The sequence below is a fragment of the Heliangelus exortis genome, chromosome 2 (assembly GCF_036169615.1).
Source record: "Heliangelus exortis chromosome 2, bHelExo1.hap1, whole genome shotgun sequence".
NCBI classification, from domain to species: Eukaryota; Metazoa; Chordata; class Aves; order Apodiformes; family Trochilidae; genus Heliangelus; species Heliangelus exortis.
The window spans coordinates 145,358,238-145,371,684 of NC_092423.1; the positions used below are offsets into that span (position 1 = coordinate 145,358,238).

Here is a 13,447-nt window from a genome sequence, read left to right on the forward strand (position 1 = left end):
GCTCTGTCTTGAGGTTGTGGTTCTGATATTCACTTGCTTGAGTGAGTACACTGAATGCAAGCTACAGGACATTGGTTATTATCCATGTGTGCCATAGTTTCATTTTTCTGTACTTTTTCAGCTTAATCTGGTCAAATGTCAGTAACATATGTATCTTCACAACACTTTTAATTGAGCTTCTTTTATAAAAGAAAGAAATGTTGAAAAAAATTTCTCTGAACTAAACCCGAATAATACAATTTCATTACTGTTTCTTGTAATGCAAGAAAGCTTTATTCTTACTCTTAAGGGATACTATGGTTATTTTGTAGATTATTTTTTTTTTTAAATTTACTTCTGCTGTATGTTTTGTTGTATTCTTTTTTAATTTGTTTAAATACCAGCTTTTGATACTGATGCTTATTAAGTAATGTACAATACCATTTCTTTAAGAAGAAAAACAGAAGGCAGGGTACCATCCCTCAGTTTTAGGGGGTTTTATTGTTTTTTTTTTTTTAATAATTTTATTTTATCCTGTCCTGGTTTGGGCCAGGATAAAGGTGATTTTCTGTCTTGTACTTTTGCTTTCAGATGAGTCTCTTGTAAGTAGTTGCACTTGCTGAAATTAACAGCAAGTTTCTCAGACAGTGTCTGCTTCTGGGACTGATAACACTTGATGTTTATAGTTACTGCTAGAGACTGGTGTGCAGAGCCAAGGACACTGCTCAGCTCTGAGGAACATTTTACCGTCCAAGAGGGATATAGAGGTCCCACCTGCAGCCCTCCCTTAGGGAGGAATGGACAAGATAGATGCCAGAACTGACCAAACAGAGTATTCCATCCCATATACGTCATCCTCAGTATAAATTTGAGGCATCACAAGGGCCAAGCCATTCTTCATGCTTCCAGCTTCCGGCTGCCTGCCCTTCCTGCCTTTCCTGCTTCCCTTCCTTCACCCCGGCATCCTGGGAGCATTCCATCCCTTCCTCTGCCTGTGCTCCTGATCCATGCCAGCCTGAATCTGTGTGTTCCTGCCTCCAGCTCCCCACTGCTGCTGACCCCAGGAGTCCAGCCTGGACTTTCCCAGGGCTGCCCTGCAGCCTCAGTGGTGACATGAGAGTTACTGCAGGAAAGGGGGGAGGAACCTGGGATCAATTTTCCTGTATATTTGTATATATTTAGTAATTTTTCCTATTTATCATTACTGTTTCATTAAAGTTGTGTAGTTTAGTTTCCAACCCATAAGTCTCTCTCCCTTATTCTCTCTCCTTTCTTTATCAGAGTGGGGAGAGAGATTAAGAGAGAGCATCTATTACTTGGTTTAACTGACAGGCCAGTGTTAAACTGTGACATATCCTCAGACATGTTTCACAGTATTTACAAAACGGTCTTGTGAAACAGAACTCTCAAAATTATAGTCTGTAATACTCGAGTAAAAAATTATGGCCTGTAGTGGCTGGAGACTTGTGTGCTGGCCTCACCTGGAGGTTGGACTAGATGATCTCCAGAGGTCCTTTCCAACCCCTAACATGTGACCCTGCTGGTCATGACAATTCACACTTAAAAGCATAGAAACAAGAGGGGACCTCTGGAGCTCACCCAGTTCCAACCCCTCTGCCATGAACAGGGACTTTCACTGGACTGTGTTGCTCAAAGCCCTGTCCAAGAGACTGGATGTGATTGTTCTACATTATTCCAGCAATAAGGAAAACACAAAGAAAATAATGCTAACTAAAACCACGAGAAAAGGAAAAATCAAATGTCCTTGATTACAGCTGACAGAAAGGCAATGAGTGTTCCACTTGTTTCTACTATAAAAAGTTATTCATGGAAAACCCGCTTGAGAGAACTCCTTTCTCTCAAGTGGAAAGTGAAAAAAAAAAAAACAACCCAACAAACCAAACCAAAAACAATGCCCCCCCAAAACATCCTTCTCTATTAGAAATTAACATTGAACATCCCACTACAAAACATATGCCAGAGTTCAAACACCAGAGCTGTGCTTTGTGCACAAAACACTGGCTTAGGTTCAGAGGGTATCAGCCTAGCTATATAAATGGTCCTTTGTGGCCATAAAAGAATCCATTAACAAATCCCCCAGCACTTTTTCTTCTCATTGTGACACCATTATGTTACCTGGGACATATTTTTTATGTAGATGGAAGGTTTTAAACCATCTGCTAGAGGGTATATCTCTCTAGCTATCTGGATTCTTGTTTATCTTGCACATTTGGAAACTTATGAAGTTATATACATATAGATACATATATATACATATATTGGATCTTAGAAGCAAACCATCATTTCACAGATAAGACAGACACAAGGACACAGTTTTCCCTCCTGCTTATGTTCCCTGTTTTAATCTGTAGACCACAAGATTTTTCAAAGCAGCACCTGTCAGTGTTATCAACGGGAAATTAAAGCAACCAGCATGCTTTGGCTGGAATAGTGCACTAAGCAAATACTTCTGAAAGGCCCACATTTGTACTTAAATGGACAGAAAATTCTCTCTCTCATTCTCTCATTTTTTTCTTTTATGGTCACATCTAACACATAATCTTAAGCTTCAGATCTACTGAGCATGGGGTAATGTCTTAAAGAACTGTTAATAATACAGAACACTTTGCTGAACCTCAAATTCAATTCCTGGTTCATCAAAATTCAAGCCTGCTATTTTTCAGTATATTCTTCTTCAATTATGAAATTTATGGTGAAAAGTTAATCATAGTTTTAGTCTTACAAAATATAAATAAACTACAACACTGTCCTTATTCCATTTTCAATTTCTAAGTGACTGGGCCATTCCAGAAAGAAAATGTGGATTCATTTTTTACATCACATAGCTCTTTTTCCTGCTTGTGGCAGAATGAAGTCCAAATAAAGGAAAAATAGAAACAAGAAAGTTGTTCTCACAATGGACTCTCCTCCTTCCTTTTATTTTTAACCCTGAGAAATTGTTTGGTAGCATTATGTAAAATCCTGAATCTAAACTATCAACTTTGATTATTTATGGGGGAAGGTGAGGGTTCCATTTGCTCTCTCAGTTGACTGAGTCACCTTTCCTTCTTTTCATTATTACCTGCCTAATTAGCATGCATACATGAAGGCATAAACTTCAATCACAGCCCTTTTGTGCCAGGTCTTTCATAAGCACAATGGAAATGTCTCTCTGCAGAAGTTCCTGCAACTTCTTTTATAGTAAAAGGGCAGAAATAGGTATGATTCAACCCATCTTAAAATAGATATGTTAAATTACTCCCTCAAATTACCTGTTTCTCTCCTCTGACTATACAGTGAGAATAGCTGATTGGCTTAGATTGAGACACTCACAGCATAAATATCAGTAGTTAGAAAAGCTGATTTTTACCCTTAATCAGAGGTTTCTAGGGCTTCTTCCATCTTAAAACCATAACTCAGGTTACAGATGGTTTATTGCCTGCCCTTTGAATACAGTCTAACAGATCATTACAAGCAATATAAATCAAGTTACTCACCCCAGTGAAGAATCACTATAACCTGTTACTGTTAAGAGCAGAAACATATGTTTTAATTTATGAATAACTACCTTCTGATATAGCAACTGTCATTTATAGTTCACAGGATATTTAAATACTAGGTATTTTTATAATCTTCTCTGTCCCATAGTCACTGAAGACAGCACTCCCTGTGGCATGTCTGTAATTTTTTGCCAAGCTGGCTGTAATTTTTCCCAGGAAACCTGGGATATAATCCACCCCCCCATAAGTATTTTAAAGAAAGCCTTAGAAATACTTGTGGTCCCCCTAAAAAATACAGTTGCACCTTCCTGAAAATGTAAAAATTTAGAACGTACTAACTTATACTCCAAAGCCTTTCAGCTCAGATGCCTGATGAGATTTTATATTAATCACTTTGGCTGGGCAGCAAAATCTTCAACCCAGAATTACCTGATAAATCTGAAAATAAAACTTAAGAAGATGAGGTGACCAAAAATGTAATCATGCTAAACAAGCTTCTTACTGGGGAATTCCTCTAACACAGGACTACAGACACCCAGCCACACTTTGTGTTCTTCATATAATCCATCTCTCTCCCTTCTTCATTTTGGATAAATGGAAGATCCTCCCTTGGTTATTCATAGCCTTCAACAAAAATTTCTATGTCCCCTGTTTTAGGTGATGAACTGAGAGAGAAACAGAAAGATGATAGCATAAAACAACAGAGAACATCAACTGGGTGTGAGTGTTGAACTGCTTGAGAGTAGGAAGGCTCCACAGAGGATCTGGACAGGCTGGATTGATGGGACAAGGCCCTTTGTATGAGATTCAATAAGACAAAGGGGTTGGTCCTGAATCTGAATCACAAAAACACTATGCAATGACACAGGGTTGGGAAAAAGTGGCTGGAAGGCTGCCCAGAGGAAAGGGACTTGGAGGTGTTGGTCAACAGCCAGCTGAACATGAGCCAGCAGTGTGTCCAGGTAGCCATGGTGGCCAACAGCATCCTGGCTTGTATCAGCAGTAGTCTGGCCAGAAGGACTAGAGAAGGAACTGTCCCCCTTGTACTTGGCACAGCTCCAGCCATCCCCCAAATCCTGTGTTCAGTTTTGTGGCCTCAAACACTACAGGAGAGACTGGAGGAGGTCTAAAGAAAGGCAACAGAACTGTTGAAGATTCTAAAGAAATCATGTGAGGAGTGGCTGAGGGAACTGGGGTTTATCAGGATGGAGAAAAGGAGGCTTATCAGCACTAACTGAAAGGAGATTGTGAGATGGGTGTTCCAAGTAAGAAGCAATAGCACAAGAGGAAATGTCCTCAAGTTGTGCCAGGGGTGGTTTAGATTGGATATTAGGAATAAATTCTTCACCAAAAGGGCTGTCAGGCACTCACAGGCTGCCCAGGAAACTGGTTGAGTCACCGCTCCTGGAGGCATTTGAAAGATATTTACATGTGGTGCTTAGGGACATGCAGTGTTAGCTTAAAGGTTGGGTTTGATTATCTTAAAGGCCTTTTCCAACCAAAACAATTATATATTTCTATGAAAACATTCAAACGAAATGCATGACTATTTCTTAGCTAAGATAAATCTAGCACAGCAGCATCTTCTGCAGAATTTTCTAGTATTTGTCAGTCTGTTGTATTCCCTCTGACATATCTTACCTAGAGGGAATACTGGGTTAATACAGCTGTCACTTACACATGATACTGCCCCAAGTTCCCAATGAATTCAACAGATGCGGGAAAAACTCTCAATTTTAACTTTATGTCTACAGAAAGACAAAATACCTGTTATGCAATTGTAGAAGTAACTCTGTTGTACTGTTCCTTCAGATACTTGGAGCTCACAGGAATTTAAAGCTCCCATGAACTGCTAAGGTAAACCCTTTCTGATTTTGACTCTCATGACAAGATTTAAAAGACATTTGCTGGTAAAATGGGGTTGTCTCCTGCATGGAATTCTGGTTACATTCAGTGTGGTATTTTTTTTCTCTGATAAATAAAATATTACTATATTCTAGTTTGTAACTGTTAATTGCCAAGTTTTTCATATTTTGTTGTATGAACTCCGACTTCTTGTTTCAGAAGTACTTTCTACTGAAACTTTAGTGTTTCATGGCTGAAGATAGAAAAAAAAAAAAAAAGACCTGAATGACTAAAGGCAAACCCAGGACTTAACATGCTGTGTTTCTCTCCATACATTGAGCTGTATATCAGATTTTTTCAGAAGGCTTGAAACCTCAACTGCTGAAGCTTAAAAATACACTTTCATTGGCAAAGGAATACTCATGCAGACCCTCTATTTTTACAGCTGACCTAAAATAAACCTACTTTGAAAATGCAAAGACAACATTTTTCAGGCACAAACTCTTTCAATGCCTCATCATTTTCCTATTTAAATGTTTGAAGAGTTTTGAAATATGTTTAGCACATTTATATTTGGAATAAATGAAAATGTTCTATTTAGGATAAATAGCTTCTAAAGGAGACACCATTATTTTTAAATTGCTTGATAAAAGAAGTTCAGAATGTTTTCTCCCTCAACATGACTTTTGATTAGAGCTGCAGATTTCTGAGATGAATCCTTTATTCTAACCTTGCCTTTTGACATTTTGATTAGATTCATGGAAAGAATTACATAAAACTACCTCTCTACCCATAGATAGATTCAGTGAAGATAAAAAGCAAGATGTCCTATTAATTTCCTTGTATGAAAGTTGCTAACTTAAATGCAGTGTCTTATTTCTGTATTGCTCTAAACCAAGGTTCATTTCACATGCTTGCTGAAATGTGAGATGATAGAATAGGTGGCTCCCCTAGGATGAGCAAAAAGTTTTGTCTTTACTTTCTTAAATACTTAATGTTTTGTTAAATAGAATCTATGTTTTTTTGTAATGCTCATTTCTGTTTCTAAACTCATTGACCCTTCCCCAAGAACCTCGTTAAGCTAGAGAATTCACATCTGAAAATAATTGTGTGCTTAGGAAACTCAGATGAGCAAATATTCATTTGTTATGTCACCCAACTTTGTAGCCGACACTCCATATATTTATTCCAAATATTATTTCATATAAGAACATTCCCCAAGTAATGTCCAGGAGACCTTAATAGGGTACCACATAGTTTTTCATCAGAGGAAGAGAAAATAGTTGGATGCAATCTACCTATTGAATTAGTGACTATTCAATGTTTAAAGCAGTAGTGGGTGTTAAACAACTTGCAAGACTGAAGATAACATTGAACCGAAGGCAGCAAGGATCACTGGGTGGGGGAATAAGACATAAAAGTAAACATGGTAGAGATCTCTGTGAAAGCCCAGTCACACCTGAGGGGTAGCTCTGAAGAGGTGTATGGCCTGTTTAACCACAGAGCTGAAGTTAATTCTTGGCCTCAAGCAGCAGAAATACTGTGTTGGCTCTCTACATCTGAACAACTGGATTCTGTTTCTGCCAGGTCTTCAGATGATGATGAAATTTTGTGTCTCAGACTCACTGACTAGGGGAAGAGACTCGTGGCATGTTGGTGCTTTCAGGTTCTTCCTAGTTCTTGCTTTCTCCATTGACTAAGTCCCCATTTTGGACTGGGATACTGTTTAGCACCTCCAAACTCTGACCAGCTGCCACCTGCCCAAGCTTCTGGAGGAAATCCTGCATAGTTTAGGGTCTCCAAGCCACAAATACATCTGTTCAGTTTCCATCCCTTGAGCCTTATATGAAAGGCCTCAACTGGAAGAAGTTTGACAAGCACACAGAAGTAACACATCAGTCAGAGATAGCTTTGGTATACTCCTTTTCATCTTTTTTCTCTGTTTCTTCTTTTGAAATCATGAAATTAGTTCTTCTCAGATTTAGGATTAACAATTCTTTAATCCTGAAAATCTCTTCTAGGAATCACAGTTTTGACCACCTTTCACAATCTCATAACTAACGAGGTTTCCTAAGACAACACATCTCCAAAATTCTCTCACAGTAAGGTTCCTTCTAGATAAAATTTGTATTTGTCAGGTATGTTTTATTTTATATATAAAATGTATACTTATTTGCAGATTATTTTAATAAGTTCTGAGAACAAAACCATGTGTTAGCTAAAGCATTAATTCCCCCCCCCCCCCTTCTCATCCTTCAAAAGCAGTCACCTTATCTTCATGTAATGGAGGCAGAAATTACCTTTCAAAAAGTTATTGAAACTAATGACTACAATTTTGTACTTGTTCCACAAGTCTTGGTGCTGTTTCTTCTTGCTCTAATGAGCAGCTAACTGCAAATGCTTGTTTTGACTGCATTAAGAAGCCACTTACTAGAAAAGGTTTTTTCTTAACTAATCAAAGTAGAATTCCTTCATCAGGAGCTTCTTTGACATATCCAATGCTAATGAAGAGTTCAGGATCACAAATTGTTTGTTGAAAACAAGTACAAGCAGTTCCTTAGGGTGCATATCAGAATAAACTTTTAAATTAGGTCTGAGGTCCAATGTAGTCATGGATCAACACTGAATGTATAGGAAAAGGCATTCAGTGGAGGTGATCACGAACTTGTATAGTACAATCCAGACCTAGGTTACAGCAATGTTCTTCATTTTTTGATACTCTCTCCTGCTTTACTTTTTGCACATCATGTATTCTTTTCACCTAGTAGCAGACACTCCATTTTATGAAAAAATATCAAACTTTGTATACAGGAAATATCTCTACATCAACAACTTGAGAAGCTAATGTGTTACAGCAGTCACAGCTACCTTTTCTTGACTTGTCTGCATCTTATTTCCCCTACTTTATATGACACAGATGAAGAAAGAACTGCATTCCTTGGCTGTCTCTGGCTTTCTGCAGTCCTAGTCTATAACTCAGTTTAACTGACTAAAGTTAGGTGGAACACTACTGCAATCTAATGTAGTTTAGACTGGCAGGGAATACTTTTTCTTAAATATTTTATATTACTTGCAATTAGATTTTCAAGACACATTCTCAAAAACATTTGTCTATTTGAAAAGTTTTGAAAATTGATAGTGTGCTTCTGGATGAGAGAAACAAAAATCAAGATGCAAACCAAAATCCTAAGCAATTTCTTGTAAAGTAAATAGGAAAGCTGGCAGGCAAGAATCTATCCATGGTCTAAAACCAGAACTGAGAAGAAAACTTGACTGCAGCTTTTACTGATGAAAAATATTTCCCTCAAAAAAAGTAATGAGTTCAGATGGTGTGCACACTGCAGCAACACTGCAGAGGAAATTAAAATTTATATTTTTCCTGAGCTTAGCTTGCATCTTCAACGATGTAATTCACAAAATTTTTACAAGAGCCTAAAAACTTGTGGAAGACACTTAGTGGATGATAAAAAACCCAGCCAAGGAGCTAATTATACAAATGTATTACTATGTGATGGAATATTCACTTTCCCCAATTATTTACCTGCTCATGACTGTCATGCAGATCCAGCCCACTGTATGCTCCAGGTGGACACCATCACATGGCAGCTCTAACAATCCATACTGCTAAAGAGCATCAGAGGCAAAAGCCCCACACACCCATTTAGAAAGGAATTTCTACAACTTAACTTTAAGATAGGTCTGCATTAGCTCAGCCCTGCAGAACAGATGCTGATGCCAATGAAGTGTGTGCTGGTATGAGCTGGAGAAGGATAAGCAGAGCCCATAACTTGCTCTTTATATGCCAAGAGCAAGCTGTATCAGTCATGATATCTGTTCAAAGAGAGGAAGATAAATGTCATGGGAGCTAAAAACCTGCATGAGAGCAGCTAAAGGTGTTGCACAAGACTTGTTCCTTCTCTGTGCTTCATTGCTAAAAAAGTCACCAGGCACCAGTCTTCTCTTGTCTTTAAGGAAAGCCACCTTCTCAAAAATGCATAGGAATATGAATCAATAGAATATATTTCTATGAATACATATTCATATGTGCATAACCTATACATATATAGGCTACATGTCATATTTACATTCCTACAGCCTGATCCAATACAACCTAATGTGCAGCCTTGGGGACATAAGTGACCAAACCACTGGGTCCACTGGGCTCCAGCACGGATCCCATTTGCTTCAACTGGGGCACATAGCCATCTTCCCACATCTTTCCACACTGTAGGCAGAATGCAGCCAACATGTGGACCATGTAGTAGATTATCAAGGCCTCCTGCACAACCTGTCAGTTTTGCCATTACAGGTTTCAGATTCCCAACTGATCCTTCTTCTTCTTCTTCTTCTTTTTTTTTTTTTTTTTTTTTTTTTTTTTTTTTTTTTTTTTTTTTTTCCTTTTTGCCAGTTCCCATGGTTTTATTATAATTCTTGCAAAATTTAATAAAAATAAAAGGTCACATGGACCCGAGGATAAGTATTATTTCTTTATTTTATATATTTACACTTTTTATGTTTTGTTGCTCCATATATCCATACATTTTACTTTATAAACTTACATAATTGTTTTCAAAATATATTCTCAGGTCTCATAAATCCTACAAACCTGAGAAGCAAAAGATTAAAAGTATTTCCTTTAAACAAAACTCATGAATGCCACCTATTTCTTATTAATTCTCATTGAAAGGTAGGAGTTATTTACTATTAACACCCTTGTTTTGTTGTAATACTACTTCAGTAGAAGTGTCTTACTGAAACACACACAGCAATTTAATTAGTCCTGCCCCAGCTATCCCCATACTGAGAGAGATCAGTGGAATGGGAAGAAAAAGAACATTATGGTCTGCTGGCCTTTAAGTTCAGTCCCATTAAATGATGCTCTCTTGCAGGCTCATAAAATCAATTAGCAAGCAACTGCAAAGATAGCCAAGGCAAAACTGTTTAATGCCTTAACAGCTTAAATACCCCTTGTTTTGATGTCAGTTCTATGAAGCTATTAGAGTCCAGTCTGGATTGCATTAGCACTATGAGAGTCAGCTGTTAATCCTGTAACCACACTGCCTGCCTTGCCTTCTCATCCCCATGATTTTAATTCAATTGTTTCTGGCAGAGGTGAAAGAAAATGGAGCACTGATGATGTATCAGGCAGAATAAAACAGTTACCTGAATTACAAGGAAATGCAGAAAATAGTGGAATTTCTTCCTTAAATAACACAGCCATCCCTGGTTCAGTGCAGAATAGTAGTTTGGGGTTTTTATTATTTGTTGTTGAGGGGGGTTTGCTTTTAAAAAGTAAAATTCTAGATATCTTCATATTAAGAGTATTTGATTAGTTCAAGACTACTTACTCCAGAAACCACTGTGATTTGAGGACACTTCCAGAGAGCAAAGGAACACCAGGGGATTCTGTATATCACAAAGGTGAAGTAAACTGGAAAGTATTTTTATTTCTTCTTTGGAAATTTCTCACAGTAAAAGACTTCTCAGACCTGGACTACATACATTCATTGACTTCCCAAAGAAATTTCAGATTTTGATTTGGGGACTTTCTTTTCCAGGTAATTTCTTCATATTTTTGTGTAACTCTTTGCATTTTATACAACTATAATTTTTTTAACAATGTTGTGTTTTAATGTATCTTAGTTAGTTGAACCAGACTTTGAAACTGAAAAAAAATCATCTTTTACTTAAAGAGAACCTTCAAATTAATTAATTAGATTAATTAAATTAATTGTCCCAAGTAGAATCTATTTTGCTCATAATGGCTATTGGTGAGTGATCTCTCTCTGCCTTTAACTCACAAGCATTTTGTTAACTTTTCTCCTCCCCATCCATCTGAGAAAGGGAGTGATATAAGGGGTTGGTGGGTGCTGGCATCCAGCCAGGGTCAGCCCACTGCACCCTGAATTTTCATCCATGAGTCTTCAATAGCAAAGCAACTTTTTTCAATTGTCAGCAAGAAAAGCCACATAGAAAAGACAGCAGATAAGGTTAGAATTTCCTCTGCTTTGCTGACAGGCACAAGAACCAAAACTCAAACCCAACTCAGCCCAAATAGATACCAGAACAGGGAGCTGGACAGCCACTCATGGTTATGGAAATTCTTATTTGCATCCAATCCAGGTTCTCCTGTTCCATCCTCACTCTCCTCATCCTCATCCCTCTGGGACCTGCTTACCTGTCTGTCCTGCAATGGTAGCAAACAGCCTGTGGGGAATCCTTGATGGGATCTTCAGTCCAGCTCTTATCTGGTAATAACTGGGGAGAAAAAAATAAAAATTAAGACTGTTAGCTAAGTGACCACTTGATGGAACCTCAAATTCTGTGCTCAAGAGAAGAGGAATGCTCAGAAAGACGGAGTCTTTTCTTCTGCTTTTTAGTTTCAACTGATGTGAGTTTATACTGATTTTAATCAGGCCCCTTCTATTATTACAGCAGGCAGAGCAGGCACAATGGCCTGATGTGTGACTAATGAAGAAAGATTGTGAAAAGCTGTTTTGCTTCTTGTAGGGATAAGAGACACGGAGAAATATCGATGATAAAAAGCAATGAGATCAGACAAAGAGTGACAAAAACTTAATATAAAACAAAGAAAGAGGAAACCTCTGTGTAAAAAGAACAAGTGTTGATCTCAAACGTAGGAAAATTCCATTTATACTGTGATTCTTATTCTGCTGTTCCATATTGAGGCTACCATTTCATCAAAGTGTTAGCATTACACACATCTAAACCAGCTGTTTTCTAAATATTTACCATTGCACAGGCAATCACTATGTTAGATGAAGGAAGGCAAAAAGAAAACATCAGCAGTTCCAACAGTTTAAACTACACAAGGTCCAGATTATTTTAGAAAGTTGGCAAACATGAGGTCAGCCTAAACAGAGACAAAACTCACCCCATTCCTCCCTCATTACCACATTCATAAATAAGGAATAATCCAATACCCTGTAGTTCAGGACACCTCCACCTGTTTGCAGATCTGCTGTAGCACTGTGCTGGGGTCAATCTCTCTTTCTCTGCATTTTCCCTCCTACCCTTTGAGCTATTTGTTTATAAATTCCCTTCACAGGTGCTTGCAGTTATTTTCAGACTGTCTTCTGTCTAAGGCTCTAAATTTAAAAACAAAGGTTACATTATAGCTGTAAAGGTGCACCCAACACACAGAGACTTTGTCATCCTTGGTAGAATTATTTCCTCAGAAGACCATAACATGATGTGGAAACAAATGGTTAAAACTCTGCAGCTTTCTATGAACTGCAGTGTAAGCAACAGCTCGTGCAGGTTACACTTGCCAATAAAATATTTACTATGGGTTTAAAAGTGAATAAACCCGAGGCAAAACTGCCTCTGCTCAGTTAAAGATGAAGGGGTTTATGGGGAGAAAAAAACCAAAAAAAACGAAGCAAAAACAAACAAACAAAAAAAAAGCCAATAAAACAAACAAAAAATGCTCCAGAGGCAATTGTGTCCTGGTCCTTCATATCTGAAAGCTCATGTTACCTTACCTACTCCAACTGGCACATCCTTGACACCTTGGATACAATCTCACCCCGACTTTTGATACACTTAGGTATCTATTTTAGGCAAGCATTTAGGCATGAAAGCTCTCCGTTTACTTTTTTTTTTTTTTTAGTTTTCAGAGAAGAAAATAAAAGAAGCTCGGATTGCAAATATACACCATATCTAATTAAAAATAACAGCAACAAAATCTAAACTGTCAGATCTTTCTCTCCCCTAAGCTGTCCTTGCAGTACAATTGACATTCTTAATTAATGCTATTACTCCTGATTTCCTTCAGAGCAAGTGCAAGAATTATGCCTTAAGACTCTTTGTTTTTTCATTACATTTATATGCAATACAGTTCTTTAACTGACAAAAATACCCTACTTGGACTACCTACACAGTCTAATCATTTCCAAATCACAGCAAAGCTATATTGCCACACCCCCCAGTAAGCAGATATTAACATTTTCCTATTGGTCCACTCTACTAGATTTATTCCTCAGAATAACATCCTATAAGTCTCTGTTTTCCATATTCTGCCCTCCTCTCACATACCCTGCTCCAGTGTGGACCCTTCACAGGCTTCACTTCTTTCCTAAAATATCCAGATGGCTACTGAT

General features: G+C 37.8%; 1 protein-coding gene across 1 annotated transcript in view; it reads right to left on the reverse strand.

Annotated features, from left to right (window-relative positions):
• The window catches only part of FAM135B (family with sequence similarity 135 member B), a 178,972-nt gene that overhangs the window by 84,026 nt on the left and 81,499 nt on the right, over nt 1-13,447 (reverse strand). The window contains exon 3 of the mRNA XM_071738441.1: nt 11,503-11,582. Coding sequence (XP_071594542.1) covers nt 11,503-11,582 — 80 coding nt within the window. The remainder of the gene's footprint in view (nt 1-11,502; nt 11,583-13,447) is intronic.